Source organism: Osmerus eperlanus, chromosome 16 (genome assembly GCF_963692335.1).
Source record: "Osmerus eperlanus chromosome 16, fOsmEpe2.1, whole genome shotgun sequence".
NCBI lineage: Eukaryota > Metazoa > Chordata > Actinopteri > Osmeriformes > Osmeridae > Osmerus > Osmerus eperlanus.
This window is the reverse complement of record NC_085033.1, coordinates 4,374,682-4,393,444: the sequence shown is the minus strand read 5'-3', so window position 1 is coordinate 4,393,444 and position 18,763 is coordinate 4,374,682. Positions and strand designations below refer to the sequence as shown.

Below are 18,763 nucleotides of genomic sequence, written 5' to 3'. Positions count from 1 at the left end.
CAATTCAAGCTACGGTTACGCTCATTGTGTGTCCCTTGGGAGATTTTTCCTTACAAACATATGGTTGTCTCCATCCAGATATCATTTATTTAGATTCCTCTATTATATACAGAGGACCACCTCACTAAGACTGAGACTCTGTTCCAGTATCAAAAAACAAAATTCTTCCCCTTCCTTCCAAAGTATATTTATTTTTATAAATTCAAAGTCTGATTTTACTCCCAAGTTCAAAACATTATGCCTGAAACCATCTTTGCCTGCTAAGACCTCCACGTATTGTCTTTCTAACTAAATAAACCCAGCTGCCAATAGTACTGGGACAGCCACAAGCGACATACACACCCTTGTGGGATAAACACATAAAAAGTACACCCATCCAAAACAGACCTTCTATTATTGCAGTTAAACCAATGGATGGTCAGGATTGAGACTTCTTAAAACAGACATGATGTGAGAGTGCTTGTTTCAGTGAGAATAGAGAACAGTGAGAGAACCATTTATGGTGAGTGTGTGGGATACAGGATGAAATTGGACTTTGGAAATGTTGGAAAAAGAACAAGGGTGAAAGTATTAAGTTGCGAGTGGAAGAATTACAATGTGTGTTAGCGTCTTCACACACTGACCACAAGACTGACACCAACGTGCTGTCTCTGGTTCGTCATCATTCTCGTTCATTTGCAGTGAAACGGTATCAGGCAAGCAGAGCTGTTATTCTTCAGAAACACCTATGACATCAGAGGTGGTAGGCAGGGCTGCCGCCCATCCTACAGAGGAAAACTCACCATCCTTCCCTGTTGCTCAATCTTTGTGGACCTCCTTCAACCCAACAGGAACAGTGCTGCATGTTCCCCTGTTACAGCGGCCTCTACTCTTCTAGACAGAGACCAGACAGAGAGGGGACAGGGGAGTCAGAAGTCAGTGATCACTGGACCATGGAATACGTGCAGCTACGCAGGACCTCCAACTGAGAGGCCAGCCCCAGCAAACTCCCAGAGGACCACTTCCATAGCCTGCTAGACTCCACACACCAGACAGTCACAGGTAGGCACACGCATCTCTTTTCAGTCGTTAAGTGGCTCCTTCTCTTGCTTTTTTGTTTGGTGTTCTGGTTAATTGTACCTTTGATGAGTTTCTCCTTAAGGACATGTTCAGATTGTTGAACTGGTTATAGGAAACTGCTGTATGTGCATTCTAGATATTCTAGAATTCTACTGTGCAGATATTCCCAGAAGGGGTTCATTACCAGGTGACAGTGTTTCATTTTAATGTTTGAAGAACTGAAAATATATGTTTTATTTATGTATCAGTTTGTTCCTTTCTTTCTGGCTTCCTGTTTTTTATTCCTTAATTTTAAATCTCTATTTCCTTTATTTATTGCCATTATAATGTTAAGACTATTAGATATTCAAAGGAGATCATATAAACCATCAGTCACATTGTCCACCAGCCAGTGAACAGATTTCTCTGACATAGTACATGTATAAGAAAATCCAGATGCTGACTTCTGCAACAGATGCACTGTTCTACTGAACTGGCAGAGAACACAGGCAGTTGCTACTCTAAGTCTGACCTGTGTAGAGAGGCGCTTCTCCTTCATAAATATAGATGAGGAACCGGTTTGGCTCAGGGCAGGGAAAAAAACATACTTTTGGAGACATTTTTAATAAGTCCATGAAAAAAGAGAAGCCCTGTGGCTGACTTGATGAAGACCAGTCTGGCGTTAATGAGAGACCCAGATGTAATAACTGGCTATGAGATTCATCTCTCTGCAATTCACACTGAGCCTTTGTGTAAACACTGTCACTCACGTCAGGCCAACAGATCTAAGATTCATATTGAGCTTGTAATTCAACAGCCGTATGGAATCAAATTCTTTGGAGCCAATAGCCGGTGTCAAATTATTAATGAACTGGGATTTTTTTCCAACAAAAAAACCACAAAAAAAAACAACTGTCCTTTGAGTAATATTCCTCCTAAAAGTGTTTATGAGCTGTCGGACAGGCCTCATTTGCAGTTATTTCCCTTGCTGTATCGTTAAAGTAACTTATAATCAGTTCACACAAATCCACATTTAACCTCTCCTCTTACAATATTTCAGTTTTGTCTGACTGCCAGACACACTAAATAAGTATTTTTGTTTGGCATAAAAAGTGATTTTATCATGCCATTCATAAATATTTTTTAAACCTTTGAAGACACTTATAAAACTATTTTTTGTTTGTTTATGCAAGGCAGTAGATGGACAATTATTTATTTTCTTTCCACGATGATGAAGGGTTTCATTTAGCTTCAACAGCAGTCTTGGTTGAGGTCATACTTCTGGACCTGTTCCATCAAGGACAGCTGGGACCCTTCAGTGCAGCTAAACACTTTAGAAAAGACCACAGAGATGAATGAGTGCCCCCCCCCTCCCACACACACACACACACACACACACACACACACACACACACACACACACACACACACACACACACACACACACACACACACACACACACACACTCTCCATCCAGAACTCTTTCAGTCCTGTTTCCTCTGTATCTGCTCTAATACAGAGAGGATTTGTTTTTGAGGGGTATTGATGCAAAGTAGGTCATATTGTGTGCCTGTCAAAAGTGTTTGATGACGGTTATTTAAGCCCTCTTGGCCACATCCTCTACAGACGGCATTCTAGTTAGGTTTGGCCAGGAGAGCAACATCAGTGAAGTTGGCCTGCCATTAGCCCCACTTCCTGAGCCAAGCCAGCCATTGAATATGAAAGGAGGGATCTTTCACTTAGCATGCATTTTTCAACATCGCCCACCTCTCTCTGGTTGCTCTGCTGTCAAGACCAATAAGATCAAAATGTGAGCCTCTCCACCAAAAATAGACCCCAGAAAACATTACTCATGAATCAGGGGCTCCCGCTCACACATCCTTGTCCTTCATTCTTTTCCGAATACATCTTGAACCAAATGTTTTTTGAAAAGCATTTGGGTCAGCTAGGAAAAATAGGACTTGAATCCTAAAGTTAGTCATCAGTCAAAGTTAGTCATTACCAAGATGTCAAGAGGAGACGACTGGGTGTCATCGATCTGAGGCAGGGCTTGTAACACAAGTATGGTCCTAATCTAAATCACCTCCTCTGGACAAACACAAACTCGTATGTTTATACATTCAAAACGTCTCAATGTCAACTTAATCCCCGGACCATTTTACAAAGACAAAGGCAGTTCATCAGTCCACACGATGCAGGCTTAAGGATTTGGCAGTCAGACTAAGCCATGGAAATGAATGAGTATGAGAAACAGACCAAACACACCCTTGATATAGAGCTTAGGATGGAGGAACGCCCAAGAGAGACTGAACTGAGACCATATCAGGACTTCTTACAGATTTGAGCAGGGAAAAGTGCAGTTGAAGTGGTATATCTTGCCAAGAATAAAGTATTTAATTAGGATCGTTGAGGTCTGATAGTTTTCCCATTGTATTTCAAAGTTCAGACACTTCATTATTTGACACAGTTATTGTTGGGCATCTAGACAGGACGTCATGCATTCGGTTATCCTAATTATGTTGGCAGTTACAGTGGTTTTAAACACATACAAGGTTTCACTACATTGTGGAATCTTGATGGGGTTTTTATGTTAACCTGCTCTTTTATATGTTCTAGGTCCTCAGCTGACACACAGGCCTGCTGGGGGAAAGGAGAAGAAGAAAGGAGCTATGGACCCCAGGACATGGAGCCTGCTGGTTCTGGTGGGGCTGTCCCTGTGGGGCGCCATCGAGAGCCTCACCAGGGGCTCCCCCCTTAAACGGAGACGACGGGCCACTGAGGAAGGGGCGGGCGGGGAACCCAAGAAGTGTTCGTACACCTTCCTGGTCCCCGAGCAGAAGATCAAAGGCCCTATCTGTGCCAGCCGGGTCCCGTCGACGGACAAGGACCGCGTGACGCGCCTGGACGTGGCGGTGGTGCGGGACCTCCTCTCCAAGCAGCGGCGCGAGATGGAGACGCTCAGGCTGGTGGTGGACGTGGACGGCAACATGGTGAACGAGATGAAGCTCCTGAGGAAGGAGAGCAGAAACATGAACTCCAGGGTGACGCAGCTCTACATGCAGCTGCTGCACGAGATCATCAGGAAGAGGGACAACTCCCTGGAGCTGGCCCAGCTGGAGGGACGCATCCTCAACGCCACGGCCGAGTCTCTGCGCCTGGCCGCGCGCTACCGTGAGCTGGAGGTCCGCTACTCGGCCCTGTCGGCCGTGGTCAATAACCAGTCTGTGCTGATCGGGGCCTTGGAGGAGCGTTGTCTGCAGGTGTACGGGCGCCGGCACGAGCAGCCTCCTCTGGGACCTCCACTGGTGCAGGTGGTTCCGGAGAACATCCCTGTCAGCATCCCACGCTTCACCAACGAGATCCAGAGGGACCATAGCAGGACGTTCCCCCGAGAACGGGGCTCCCGCTCTGGGCCTTCGCCCACAGGCACCACCCTGGAGGTCAAGAAGCCACCACAGGGCAACTTCAGTGCTGAGGGTAAGACAAAAAGCTTTAATGAATGGTTGACTGGACAGGGTGATCTTTTGAAATTCTGGGTGACTGGGATAGGGAGTGAGAGGGACTGTAAAATAAACTGGTAGAGTCTGAACAATGGAACAGCTAAACGGTCTATGGTCTTATTTTGTTAAGGATCTGCACATTCAGCTGAAAGTAGGTGCAACGCAGACCTTGATGGAAATAATGTTGTAATGTCTGAAAACAGGTAGGGAGGAAAGAGAAGGAAAGAGAAGAAAAAGAACCACCCCATGCAATTTTACTCATCAACCAAAATTCCTGACACATTTAGATCGTACCCATCCAAGAATAATAAAGTGTTTGGGATTTGAAGGTAGCAGTGTAGGAAACTGAATCCTCTCCAGGTTTATTCTCTCTCATGCAAGAGCAAGGACACAGCCCAGGCTGGCATGACATGGTTTCGCTAACCACAAAGTAGCAGAAATTCTGGTTCACCTCAAACCACCAGCCAGGTGGGTGGACCTGCCCAGTCCTAGAGACCGGATTTATCATATCAGACCAAAGAGTCACCATCTCACACACAACAAACTCAGTGCACTACTCTCTCATGTAAATCCTAAAACAAACTATGTCTGTCTGCCTGTACGTCTGTCTGTTTGTCTATCTGCTTATCTGCCTGCCTGTCTGTCTGTTTGTCTTGCTGCCTGCCTGCCTGCCTGCCTGCCTGCCTGCCTGCCTGCCTGTTTGCCCTGCCCTTAGGTCCTTATCGAGACTGCCAGCAGGCTCAGGAGGCGGGCCACAGCACCAGCGGCATGTACCTGCTCAAACCAGACGAGGCGGAGCGGCCCATGCAGGTGTGGTGTGAGCAGGGCCTGGACAACGGAGGATGGACAGTCATCCAGAGCAGGAGGGACGGATCCATTAACTTCTTCCGGAACTGGGACAACTATAAGGTGATGACAAATGCATCCCTGTCAAACCGCTTTTGGTAGGAACTACTCCTGCAGAGACAGCAGAGGGCTGTTACATGACCTATCCCAAGGAACCATCTGGGGTCCCAGGGAACGTTTCCAGAGCCCAGACCCTGATGTTTTCACTTAAAGTAACGAGTGTGTCAGCATATTTCTCGGAGGCGATTTAGTTTTAGATTCCCATTATGAAATTTGAGTAGAACCGGCATTAAGGTATGTTCCACAGCTCAATCTCTGCCTTTGCACTCCAAACCACCAGAGTGCTGGGCAAGCTATGCACATCATAGGTCTCCCTCTTAAGCAGATGAGGTGAACTATCTCCGTTGGCCTTGGTGATCCAGTGTTCCATTCCGACCTGCCAGGCTAACCTATGTTTAACTGAAAGTCAATTACTCTGTTCAGCATTGATTTTCTTCTCCCACAAAGCGCCACCACATCTACACACAAAGCAAGCCCCTGACAGAAACCCCACATCATTCATCATCTCTGCATGATCTAGTTAATCCACAATCAGAAACCACAGACATTTTGCGTCAAGGAGCTCTGGAGAAGGCAAACGGCCAGATAGGCCATAGTTATTCGACAGGGACACAGGGGCTGTTTTGCCATTAGCAGTGATCCAGGGTTTGTTAGGGGTTGAAAGACTAGGCTTTATAACAAATAGCCTAGACAGTTCAGATCGGGTATGATATAATTTCTGATAATAATTGTCATGTGCTCTGGCAAAAGTTCAGTGATTATCCAACAAACCACAAAACAAGATTATAGTCTTTCTAAAATAGATATTGAGACACTGCGTCCCTACAGTACATTCTTTTTCATTCTTTTTCTGAACAACCCATACCACAAAACAAACAACTAACTTCATAACTCTCCCCTTGTCTCAGAATGGCTTTGGCAACATTGACGGTGAGTACTGGCTGGGGCTGGAGGGCATCTACAACATGGGGAAGCAGGGCGACTACCGCCTCCTGGTGGAGCTGGAGGACTGGGTGGGGAAGAAGGTGTATGCTGAGTACAGCAGCTTCCATCTGGAGCCCGAGAGCGAAGGCTACCGGCTGAGGCTGGGCACCTACCAGGGCAACGCCGGAGACTCCCTCAGCAGCCACAACGGCAAGCAGTTTACCACCCTGGACCGAGACAAGGACGCGTTCTCAGGTGGCTGATGCTTGGTGTTTTGTTTCTGCGTTTTAACTTCACCTTGGGGTGCTTACTCGATTTTCCATCAGTGTAATTGCTGACCTGTGTGTGCATGTGAGTTTACATAACGCATGAGGCAAATGTTCCTGGTGGTTCCATGCTAATGAGCCATGTACTGTGTCCACACAGGTAACTGTGCACACTTCCATAAAGGTGGCTGGTGGTACAACACGTGTGGTCAGGCCAATCTGAACGGTGTGTGGTACACCGGCGGGGTCTACCGCAGCAAGTTCCAGGACGGCATCTTCTGGGCCGACTACGGGGGAGGCTTCTACTCCATGAAGGGGGTCCGCATGATGATCAGACCCATAGACTGAGGCTAGGGGAAGAGCATGGGCCGCCTAACCCTCAGCCCCGTCACAAAACGCTCACTGGAGCTCTCATCACACTCACAGACATGGACCGGGCAACAATAATGTGTGACAGTGATCTCACATTATTTTATATCAAAACCACATATCACAGTTGACTAAAGGTGGAGGGGTTTTGATAAAGTGCCTTCATCCTCATGGTAGGCCTGGCTGTGAGGGTTGACCAGAGTCAAGAAGCTTTAGGTATCCTGTGAGCAGCATCTTGCTGGTAGAGCACTGGCTTTTCCCGCAGGCTCCAAGATCCTGTTCGACCTGAAACAAGACTATGGTATTACCTGGGGTTTCTAGACTTAGACAAGTGATGGCTAGACCAGGCCTACCTTTTAACGGGGAGACAACAATGAGAATCCATCAGAGGGTGTGGCCATCATATATACATGCTATTCATAGACCAGAGACTAAAATGGTAAGGCAACTAATTATAGAGGTATGTAAATAGCTTTGAGTACATTTGTAATAGCATCTTGAAAGTTCCAATGCAAGTAACTTGAAATGCTTGATGGTGTATGAGTACTATTAAATATTATAATAACGTGGAAAATGGACCAGGCGTCCTGAGGAAGCAGTAAATTATCTTATGGAAAACATTCTCTCTTTGCTGTATTTGTGGCAACCATGGACCATGTCCTGTTTTGTGTTTGAACAGTTCCCTTGCAGTAGTGTATGTGTGTCGCTGTTTTGCTTTTCTCATTTTGCAGCTGATTAAATCTCAATGTGAGACTGTGAAAAACAAGTATCTTTGGTAAACAAATCGATGGAATTACAGTTTGTTCGGTTTGTGGTTCTTGTGCTCTGAAAAAATGCTAACAGAGTAGAGAGTAAGTGAGAGGCATCGGGACAGACAACGAGAAACACATTTCAGACAGAACGGATGAAGAGGAAGAAAAGAGAAGAGTGGGGAGGTACTGGGATGGAATCTGTCCAAATTTCCAAGTGTTTTTTTCTCTCTCTCTCTTCCTTTTAAATACAGAGAAATTCTTTCCGCACAAAAGCGCTTGGGCTGTATCTTTAAAAAATATTTTTTCATTCAAAGGGTCACGACTCCCTATGGGCTGTACTCACTGGTAGAAGCAGCCTCCATCTGAAGAGTAAATAATCGCACAGGAGAGGAGAAAAATAGACCTTGCTGTACTCTACCGAACACTGACAGTAAACCCATATCAGAAAGACTCTGCCCTTATCCCTCTGATTAACAGATTCTATATGTCCCCTCACAAAATTGTGTATTTTAGTGATGCATTGGAGAATTGCCACAACAAAAAATGACCAAATATAATCAGCTAATGCCATCAGTCAATACAATTACACAGCAGCAACATTACACCCAATAAGACCAAACCAAACTTACCATCACCGCCAGTCATCAAAATGTCTATTAAAGATAATCAGGTTGTTAAAATAAACCAAATGGGGCACTTCAGAGTTTAGAGTAGTTTGGAGACAGTTTATCGGTAAAAGAAACTGTAGGGCCAATTATATAAACATGAACATGTGTTTAATTTACATAATACGTTAAGGCCAGACTGGAACAGACAATCAACATAAACAGCTCTAGAAGCAAACGTAGAACTGGATATCTTGGACAGTTTATCCTGGGTCATTCTTACCAAATAGCCAGAAAGATGATTTCTTTTACCATTAAAATGTGTGTATTTTTTGATTTTTGAAAATCTAATCTTATCTCTAAAAAAACTTCCTAGTGTGATCAGAACTGCACACAGTAAATAACTATCTTGTTCATGTTGGTCCTACTGTATGGGTGATGACTTTGTGTGCTGGTATGGCTGGGAGGGAAAGAGAGACAGAGTTTTCCATGAACGACTAAGGTACATTTTTTACAGATTGTCTAATATTTGCATTGGACAGTGATGGGGCCTCTCAAGGTGAGAGAGGCTGGTAGAGAGAGATGGACCGACCGCACAGGCTACCAGCTGTTAAAAAGCTCAGATTCCAGAGCCTTACCCTTCTATTAACATCACTGTATTAGTTGTTAAACAGACAGACAGACAGACACAGACACAGACACTGTCAGACACAGACACAGACAGACATACAGACAGACAGACACAGACACACAGACACACAGACACACAGACACACAGACACACAGACACACAGACACAGACAGATGGTAGAAGTAGAGTTTAACCCTATTTGTCTGCTCATGTTCTTTAGTTGTTGTTTTGTTTCACTTATGACATCTCAAACACAATAAAAAACCCACACAAGTCGCTTCCACCATGTGGTCCACATGAGTGAGGTTAGTCTGCCAGTAACTGTCGCAGTAACATATTCCATAACCCTGATACTTTGCATAGCCACATACCTTCCGTTCTCAGCCCTGTGCTCTCAGAGGCTGGAAGAGGCAAGGTGACATCTTTGGCCCTGGAGAGAGACCACACTCGGGCCCTGGAAAACTGGTAAACACATTGGTGGTCTTCAGGAGACTGATGGAGGATTCAAGAGGGAAAGCCAATTCTGTCACAGTGGACTTGTGTGGAAGAACACAGAAACAGTCCTGGGCTTAGACGATTTGCGGAAAATGTTTGTGGGGCTTCTACGTGCCTGATGTTTGCTCAAGGACATCCATTGCTGGGAATCCCCATAGAGACCCATTTATCTCAAACTATTTCACAAACAGCCCTGTGATATCATATGAGATGGAAACCCATAGACTTGGATGGAACAGGGTACCAAAAGTGTCCCACCACAAACCAATTTTTTCTTCTTCACAGAGCCAATTCATTATCTTCCTCCATGAAGACAGGTCTTAGATTGATAGTTTTTCTTTGGGAGCTGGGAAGTCTCAGTCTGAGACAGATGGAGTTTTCCTCTTACATAAATTTACGACATGGTGTGATATTTCAGCGAGACATATAACATAGAAGTCTTTGCCAAGCTTTAATGTAATTTGTTTTGATAGCACACAAACGCAAATCCCAGCATTGTATTTAATCCAGAGATAATAAAAAATAGGACAACTTGAGCCTTGAAATGATAACTAGTTTCTTTGTCAAGCCAAGTTTCAACATCAGTTTAGCAGATATTAATATCTTTATCTGCCAGTATTCAAAGAGCATTTCACTCCATCAAGATATTTCCACGGTCTACATTGCTATATATGATGAGATCTTAATGACATGTAGGCCTGCTGTACTGTAGTTATTTCTAGATTAAAATTGAATATGTCTATTTTTCCCAAATAAAGTAGCAATTTCAGTATATTCAATAACACCAACCGTATTGCTTTGTAAGCTCCAAATTACCCTTTTTTCACGAATTGTAATATGAGCCATGTTTGAGGTCATGGGTCAATGTCTTTTTTCAGTCTAGGGAGGGAGTTATTAGGCCCACTGCCCATATGCTCAGCTGTTTTCGTGGCCTAGTTAAGACAAGTTAAAACAGAAGGGCCCCACAGTAAAGCCCCGCAAAGGAAAATGGTGAGCTAATATGTTGAATTACTTATTCTAGTTCTGCGCTCAGAGCACAAAGAGCACAGAAAACGAAAAAACTGCTGAACCGAATTGATTTTCCAACCTATGTTTTCTTAGCAAATTGACCCGTTTTCTTAGGGACTATATTTTTGCTTTTACTGAATAAAAAAGATACAAACAACATTTTGGATACTTGTCAGTTAATTTCGCAGCTAACGTGAAATGGTCTAACACTCACCTAATAGGATCATGGTTGTGAATTGTATGGTGTTGAACTGACCTTATTTTGTTTATTAGGATTCCTTTGTCAGAAGGAAGCCTATCGTGTTTGTTGGTATTATTATTATTATACACACCTATTTGGCCCAATAACTCAGGATCTCCTTGGTAAAATGTTTTTAAATGTGGCATATTGATACAACAGGCCGTGACTAACCCCCTCACCAAGAATGGCCCACATTTCACCTGAGGCCAAGCCCAAATGTCCCCTTTTCAAAGTGATAGCATTTCCAAACCATTTGTCCAATTCTTCTGAAACTTGGTTTACTTGCCTCATTTCTCATGGGGAACAAAAAGCCTCAAAGATCCATTAGGTCCGCCATGATATAGTGAGAATTTTGAAAAACTAGCTAAATTATTATTTTCTTAAACCACATGTCCAATTATGTTATGTTATATTACTATATCTGGACAAAATGTCAGCCTTCTGGACACTGGACATTCGTTTGTTGTTATTACATTTAGTCATTTAGCAGACACTCTTGTTATACCTGGACAACAAATACAGCCTTCTTGATAGTTGTTCTGGTAGTAGCTAGAGCTAGTAAGTGGTAGAGCTAGTGTACGATCAGAGGTTCAAAATCAGCCACGGCCATTTTTTTTTACGTTTTTTGGGATTCTGACAGAAATACCGGTTTCTGGTCTTCTGGTCAATCTTCCGGTTGTCAAACATAGCAATGATTCATCTGTAGTATTTGTTTATCTCGCTTCACAGAGTAGAGAAAACAAAGGCCTTCGTGAGAATAGCCTTGACAGAAGTCAGAGAGTTCTTCTGCCCAGTCCAAATTCTGCCAGACCTGAGCAAGGTATCCAGGTCTTGTACCCCCAAGAGAGGGAGATGTTTGTTAGGTTATTGGTCAAAAGAGTGGGGAGGGGAAATGCTCATCCTACTAGGTCTCAAGAGGAGATTGTGGGCAGTCAGGGTGGGCAGTCCAAAGGTAAGATGATGTCTCAAGGGGGAGCAGACAAGATCCAAAGGTCTGATGATGTACAGGAGAAGGGGGGCAGAGTCTCCAAGGGGGGGGGGGGGGCAGACCATCCCAAGGTCTGATGATGTCCAGGGGAAGGATGATGTCCAGGGGAAGGGGGGCGCAATATCCAAAGGGGGGGGGCATCCAAGGGTGGGCAGAATATTCAATGGGAGGACAGAAAATCCAATGGGGGGACAGACCATCCCAAGGTCTGATGACGTCCAGGAGCAAAGAGTTACATCCTTTACGGCCTGCCTAGTTCTTATCTCGTAGTGTTGACACTTTTACTCTCAAGAGTTGTGGGGCCCATTGTGCCTGCTCCAGTCCCATAGTGTTACCATTTCACCTCCCCTGACAGCATGCTGATCTATTGCATTCCTCCTCACACCAAAGGTTACATTCCCCAGTATATGGTACACCTTTCACAGACTTCTAAACATCCTGGTGCATAAGTTCAACATTATCTGTTCTAATTGAAGCATTGATTACATTTGGAATATATGTTCAGCATTGTCATTACACATTTAGTAAATCTGAGGTATTGATTGTTCTTTATTAAACAGAGACTGATAGAACATATGAAATAGCAGCATAGATTAACAGTTTAGATTTCATTCCTCCACATTAGCAAATGTTTTTCTCTGAGGTAAATACTACACAAAAAGCGCCATAACAGTTGTATCTTGTAGATAAGATCATGCTACATCTAGCCAGCATATTGGATTTCTTGCATTATGTGTGTAAAAGTTGTATTTTGATCGATATTGTAAGACTGCATTGGACAGTGTATTCCCATTAACTCAGCGCACTCACGCAAACAAACTTTCTTAAAAGCGCCTGTGGCTCAGTTTGCAAGAGTGTAGCCTAGTAATTGGAATCCAAGGTGTAGTGGTTCAAATCCGAATGCATGCTGATATTTAGAATTCGGAAGTGTGAAATCCTGCCACGTTCCTTTGTTGAAAGTTGTAACCCTCTATGTCAATTTTCCAATATGTTGCCATTTTGAGGACGAATCCGTCTTTTCTGATTGCAGATATATTATTTATATTGTCTTTACATCCATACCAAAATAAACTAGATCTGATTATTTTCTAATTAGCTGCACGTTGAAAAGATTATCATGGACAATGCTGTGTGTGTCTTGTCTGCCCTCTGCTGGCCAACTGGGAGTAATGTTAAGGGCCAGGGTGACATGCTCTTCATTCCGCTGAGTGGCGCTGCTACACAATGGTGACCAAGCAAATGCTGGCAGAAACCGCAGAGAAAGAAGGCTGTTTTACTGGCGCGGGGTTTATACGTCAAATCTATTATCGCAATGGCAGCCCATTCCAGTGAGCTTGAAATAGCGAAGAAAAATTTAACTGAAGTAATTGGTGATAATGTTAAGCAGTAAGTTATTGGTATAGAGTTGTTGCTGTGTTGTTGTTTATTAAGCTTTTCAAACTAGATGTGACAACACCGAAATGATTATAGATAATTACACTAGACAGTAGCTGGCTAGCTAACTGCTGTGGCTAGAGTAATCTGCAAAACATTATAGTATGGCTAGATAGTACTATATTTGGTTTGTGGTTATTTAAATATCTGACATTTTTTGAGGTTGGTGGAGGTTACTCCTATTTAGAACATAACATTGCACGTACCTTACAGTTATTGGGCGAACTTGAAACTATGGTTCAAACAGAAGATAAGTAAGGAGGAGTTTGACATTGAAGCACGTCGTCTCCTGGCACAAGAAAACGGTTTGTAACTAGCTAGCTCTAGTTATACCAAACTGTATTGTAAGAATCTTTAGAGCTCTAATGTTGCCAATGGTGAGCCACATCTCATATCTGCCAACTTCGTAACTGACTTCAGTCTTTTCTCGTTCCTTCCCTTCAGTCCATGTTCATAATGACTTCCTCCTGGCCATTCTCACTCGCTGTCAAATCATCGTCTCAACACCAGGTATGTTGTCAGTGAGATATGTGCTGAAACTATAGGCCTGCAGCCATTTCCAGGTGTGCTTCCCTTTTAATATGCAAAGTTGTTGAGTATCTGGAGACATTGCATTGTTGATTTTACATGTGTCATACTGTGAGATGCTCTTTTGACTTGTTCATGTTCCAGAGGGAGCAGGGTCTCTACAGTGGACAGTGGGCTCCACCTCCAAGCCTGGCAAACCAAAGGGAAAAAAGAAATTCTCCTCTAGACAGAAATTTGACGTAAGTCCAATGAAATCGACTGTGGTTGACAGAAGCATGTTATGAAATGCCATGAACGTTATTCTGCCCTCCCTTCCGTTGAAATATGGCCCAGTAACGTGGTGTTTGTATGACTTGTCTGGGCTCCAGCATCGTTTCCAGCCCCAGAACCCCCTGAGTGCAGCCCAGCCGTTCAGCCCCCGGGAGGTGGGGTCAGAGGAGGAGGAGCTGCGCTTGAGCGCCCACACCCTGCTGCTGCCCACGCGGGGCCAGCTAGAGGCCCGCATGATGGTGACGGCCTTTGAGGTGGGCCTGGACAACGTCACAGAAGACGCTGTCAGTACCATGGTCCATGCTGTGGAGGTGTGTACTACATTGATTAGGACCATATGGAGTGTGTATGTGTGTTGGGGTGGGCATAAAGCTCTTCTCAGGCACTCAGTTAGAATCTCTTCACTGGCAGGTTCACTTGAAGGACGTCCTTACTGCTATAGTGACCCGGAGGAAAGCTTACCGACTACGGGATGGACATTTCCCCTATGCCTTTGGCAGTGACGTCACACCTCAGCCCTACCTAAAAAACAGCTTGGCTGCCTATCACAGTGTCACTGAATGGTAAGGAAGTTGGAAACTTTGGAACGTTCATTTCTGTTTCATTGATTAATGCTAGGTCAGTGGCAAGCCACCAGTAGAGGAAAGCACAATCTCTGGACCAGTATGATCTGATGACCAACTGCCCTTCAGTTTGGCACCCATAACATATAGTTAATGATTAACAAGAAACTTTCCAAATTTGTTGTCAAATCAGTAACTTGTCTAATTTGAAGGATGTTTTAATACGTTTACCAAAGCACAGCCTGGAAATCATTGTTTTTAGTTTCAGAGCCTTTCAAATTTAAATTGACAATTCAAAAGTCTGAATCTCAGATTTGGATGATTTTCATTAGTATTGTGACTGTCTTGCTATTTATTGGGGGCAATTTTCCTCCAACCCTAGCCCCCCTCCAAGTGCTTCGCTCCCCGCAGGCCCACCCCCACAAGTGTCCCCAGACGAGGCTGAGCAACAAGCCGCCCTCCTCCTGGCCTGCTCCAGTGACAGCATCCCTGCTCCCCTCCCTCCAATCGGCATGTTCGATCTACTGGAAGCACTACAGGTGAGAGAATCCCCTCACAAAGAAATTGGACTGAGTACTACATGCATTATTCTGTACACAAACCGATTTGCTGAATGCACTGTTTTTGCCTGAAATGACGACTCACAGTAGCCCTCATGCTTTGGGTGCAGGTTCACCGTGGCGTGATGCCCTCTCACACAATGTACGCCCTGAACATGGAGCGCATCCTGTCTCGGCTGTGGCACCCCAGCCACGAGGAGCTAGAGCAGGACCACGTGCACCGCCAGCGCCTCGCCATCAAGGAGGGCCTGCTCATCAGTTGAGACTCAGACAGACCAGATGCATGTAGGAGAGGGATGGTTACTGTGAAGGGCCTCTCTGGCCACAGAAGGTCTCTAGGTAGACAGATGGATAACTGAGGTGCAGCCAGTCAGACGACAGTGGTGCTGTATGAAGGAAAAGGGAGCAGTAGAGAAAGGCCCCTGTGTGGCTCCATACTCTACATCAGCCTTTCTTTATCCTGGTCCTCATGATCCTCTGCCCTACATGTTTACCCTCATCCACTCCAGATTGAAATAAATGGGTCGTTATCAGGCTTTTGCTGAGCTTGTTAACGAGCCATTAATTTGAATCAGGTGTGATGGAAGAGGGAAACATGCAGGGCTGGGGTAACACTTTTTTGTTCTCTAACAAATTGTTCCAGAATACAACAGTGAAATCTAGCCTGAGGAGCAACCAATTATGTAAATATGTTTGTATTATTATTTTTTTTCACAAAGACGTTTGGAAATAAATCGGATTACTTCTCCGTAATAATTTGCATTGAACTGGTGAATTACTCGTGTAATATAGTTAGTATAAATTCAATTGGTGAATATTGAGTTTGCTAGGATGGGATAGACACACTTGATGGAACGTGTTATAGAGGGATTTAGCTTTAAGTTTGTTAACGCAAGTTGTCGAAGAACAGAGTCCCACTTCTGGCAGCGCAGTATTTTAGGCACACCCACTCGTCATAGACTTCGCAAGTCCTCGGGAGAGCTCTCTTGCCATATTTGGCTTGCCTGCCGCTCATTTCCGACACGATGCTATCCAATCGCACGTCGTGCATTCACGCCACCAGACGATTACGCTACACTGGAGTGACTCAATGGTCTATCCGACCCTACTTCTGTCAACAAATCCTGAAATAATGCACTCTCGACTCGAACAATCAACCAAAGCTAATTGAATTGTATGTGTTTTGTAAAGTCAACGCTATTACAATTTAGTACAAAGTACAATCATTCAATTCACTTTTGTTTCCACGTTTTATTTTTTGTTATACAAATTTTTAAGTGCTCAAAAGACAGGCATAAAAATAGTTGGCCTATTACAAAGTAGCCTATTCATTCAGGTCTAACAGTTGTTAAACCTCAAAATATTATCAATGTCAACAAAGTAAGGCAATTTTCCGTCAGTAAGTTACACATCATGAGTCAGTCCTTGCGCAAAGGTGCGTCGATGAAGCAATGTTTTATACTGTGTTATTGTACAATTCGTCACTGGTGAGGAAACTCAGTGCTAGACATGGTCTATATACATTTGCTACCGGACAATGTGAAAATGGAACGGGCAGACTGGCCACCACTTGATTCCACAAGGTCTGTTGTCGCTATTCTGTCAAGGCGCAACTTTATATCACGCCCCTTGGAGTTGCGTTTGGTCCCTAATCCAAATGTCTCTGGCTTATAGCGCATTGTCCCTTTTTGTTCAAAAAGATTGGAGCTGCTGCGTCAAAATGAGCTGGCAGCCACTGTTAACGTGGTCCATGACCTTTTGTTTTAGAAGTGCAAGTTCATCCCGTAGCACGTTGGCAGAGGAAACCAACTCTGTGTGCTGGGTCTTCAGGTTTTTGACCCTGTCCTCTAGCCTCGAAATCCTTTCCAGCTTCCTTTTCCGGCATTTGGACGCGGCCACCCTGTTCCTCATTCGCTTTCTTTCGGCTTTGATCCGCTCCTGGCTTTCCATGTCGATAGGAGATAGTGGTGGGGTTTCGCCTGTCATTTCGGGCACCGTTTGGGGCTCCTCTTTGAATGCTTGTAGCCTCGCGTGCTGTGCTGACCGCTGGGGGTCCAGATGATTTTGGGACGTGACGGCTGTGTAACTGGCCGATGAGTGTCTTTCGCCAGTAGGTGCCGACGCAGAGTTTACAGCCCGACCGAAAGTGCCCAAGTTTGTATATTCCGGTGGCTCTGCACGAACAGTGCAGCTGTACGGAATACCACTGTCGGACACAGTAGATACGGGTGCCATGTCTGTGGTTACATTGGTTTGCGCCTCTGAGCAATTGGGCATATGCTGTTGATAGTGAAGCTCCGCGAGTGCCCTTACAAATCCCTCAGCAAACCCCTCTTGCTCGTCTGTGATGTTCTTGGGACAGAGAAACTGAGTAGGGGTGGGAGTAGTCAGCCCATTGCAGGACTGAATTATAAGTCTTTCTAGTTCCGGAGAGGCTAGTTTTAATAATCCCACATCAGGGGACGTTAGTAAGTCAATCGCTTTCGCTCGCAATTGAGGTTTGAAATTTTTGGGGTCGTTTAGGTTCAGTGTCATACTCTGCTTCATAGTTTTCGGATTAAATCCATATCCTCCCATTCCACCGTGCTGAGAATTTGAGCCATTCACGGATTCGTCATAAAATGTCGCTTCCATCTTGGTAGGCATCAATTGAACTTTTCTTGGGATGTATAAAAAAAAAATCACATCCAACCATGTAGCCTACTTCGATAATTTCGAGTGATAAAATGCAATCCTTTCTCACCACCAGTCTAGGACAGGGTGCGCCTCAGAACTCAACTTGTCCAACGGGAAAACTTTTCGTCTTGACCGAAAAAATTGTAGCCTAGTGACAAAAACTGATCGATGTGTGAAATGGACATCAATAGTTCAATTGAAATATCGTAGAATAATAACAATTGTCCCCTGTGGACGTAGCTACGACGGCTGACTGGCTACAATGTACTTTCTACCACTTCCAACGTGGAGTCGAACTTTATCCACTTCTAAGCTGCTGCTATACTGAAAATAACAATGATGTCATTTCTAAAGCTTCCCATTGGTTTGAGATTATGCGATGGGCGTTTCCTTTGTAATGACATGCAGGTTTCTTTGACAACCAGCCATATTCCCGCCTCCCGCAATGGCTGATGGGATTAGGTAATGCAGCAATGGAGCAATGTACTCTGGGATTACGTATTGTTTTTGAATATTTTGTTACCCGCCCATTTATGTGTATATTCTCTTGATTCTGTAACAATATCATATACCCATCTCTCCTTTTCCCCATGTGACACACATCAAAAATGTTTGCAAGTAGAGAAAAATACATCGAGTTATGAATAGAGTCTGCTATCCTTCCAAAAGCCTCAAAACACTTCCCTCTTAATGAAGACTTCGGTGTACTAAATTATTAATCATGTGCTACATTCAATCGCAAATCCTGCAGTACCTGTGGAAGATCTCATCGTGCCGTTGTAGTAGTAGCGTACTAACTCCTTATTGATGCTGAGCTGAATAGCTAGGTGTAAAAAGTAGCCTGTCTTCCACGAGTCAATGTTTAAGACTTACAATATTATCTTTGAGGTATGTATAGTTTTTCAATAGGCCTATATACTATATGTCTGTCATGATTGTCATTAGATGATTAATGTGTAATAAACTCTGGTCTGTGGTGAGGTCACACAGCTTGCATTATTCAACACA

The 18,763-nt window shown here is 44.2% G+C and overlaps 3 protein-coding genes across 3 annotated transcripts; 2 read left to right on the top strand and 1 right to left on the bottom strand.

Annotated features, from left to right (window-relative positions):
- The first annotated feature begins 453 nt into the window (after positions 1–453).
- angptl1b (angiopoietin-like 1b) lies at positions 454–7,770 on the top strand. Its single transcript, XM_062481769.1, has 5 exons — positions 454–1,041; positions 3,656–4,516; positions 5,255–5,448; positions 6,354–6,624; positions 6,796–7,770. Exons 2-5 carry the CDS (start codon positions 3,709–3,711, stop codon positions 6,981–6,983), a joined length of 1,461 nt encoding a protein of 486 aa, XP_062337753.1. The 5' UTR covers positions 454–1,041; positions 3,656–3,708; the 3' UTR covers positions 6,984–7,770.
- Positions 7,771–12,930: 5,160 nt separating this feature from the next.
- On the top strand, positions 12,931–15,841 carry tada1 (transcriptional adaptor 1). Its single transcript, XM_062481089.1, has 8 exons — positions 12,931–13,110; positions 13,372–13,463; positions 13,603–13,668; positions 13,831–13,925; positions 14,055–14,267; positions 14,368–14,519; positions 14,902–15,058; positions 15,190–15,841. The coding sequence occupies exons 1-8, from the start codon at positions 13,037–13,039 to the stop codon at positions 15,340–15,342; spliced, it is 1,002 nt and encodes a 333-aa protein (XP_062337073.1). The 5' UTR covers positions 12,931–13,036; the 3' UTR covers positions 15,343–15,841.
- Positions 15,842–16,315: 474 nt separating this feature from the next.
- LOC134036248 (transcription factor Jun-like) lies at positions 16,316–18,059 on the bottom strand. Its single transcript, XM_062481090.1, has one exon. The coding sequence runs from the start codon at positions 17,723–17,725 to the stop codon at positions 16,772–16,774; it is 954 nt and encodes a 317-aa protein (XP_062337074.1). The 5' UTR covers positions 17,726–18,059; the 3' UTR covers positions 16,316–16,771.
- Positions 18,060–18,763: the final 704 nt, after the last annotated feature.

Bases quoted from the DNA above. Each gene is read 5' to 3' on its own strand.
- LOC134036248 (XM_062481090.1), bottom strand. From the start codon at position 17,725: ATGCCTACCAAGATGGAAGCGACATTTTATGACGAATCCGTGAATGGC.
- angptl1b (XM_062481769.1), top strand. From the start codon at position 3,709: ATGGACCCCAGGACATGGAGCCTGCTGGTTCTGGTGGGGCTGTCCCTG. The intron at 5,449-6,353 runs GTGATGACAAAT...CCCTTGTCTCAG, and splicing joins GGAACTGGGACAACTATAAG to AATGGCTTTGGCAACATTGA. The intron at 6,625-6,795 runs GTGGCTGATGCT...GTGTCCACACAG, and splicing joins AGACAAGGACGCGTTCTCAG to GTAACTGTGCACACTTCCAT.
- tada1 (XM_062481089.1), top strand. From the start codon at position 13,037: ATGGCAGCCCATTCCAGTGAGCTTGAAATAGCGAAGAAAAATTTAACT. The intron at 13,464-13,602 runs GTTTGTAACTAG...CCTTCCCTTCAG, and splicing joins TCTCCTGGCACAAGAAAACG to TCCATGTTCATAATGACTTC. The intron at 13,926-14,054 runs GTAAGTCCAATG...TCTGGGCTCCAG, and splicing joins CCTCTAGACAGAAATTTGAC to CATCGTTTCCAGCCCCAGAA.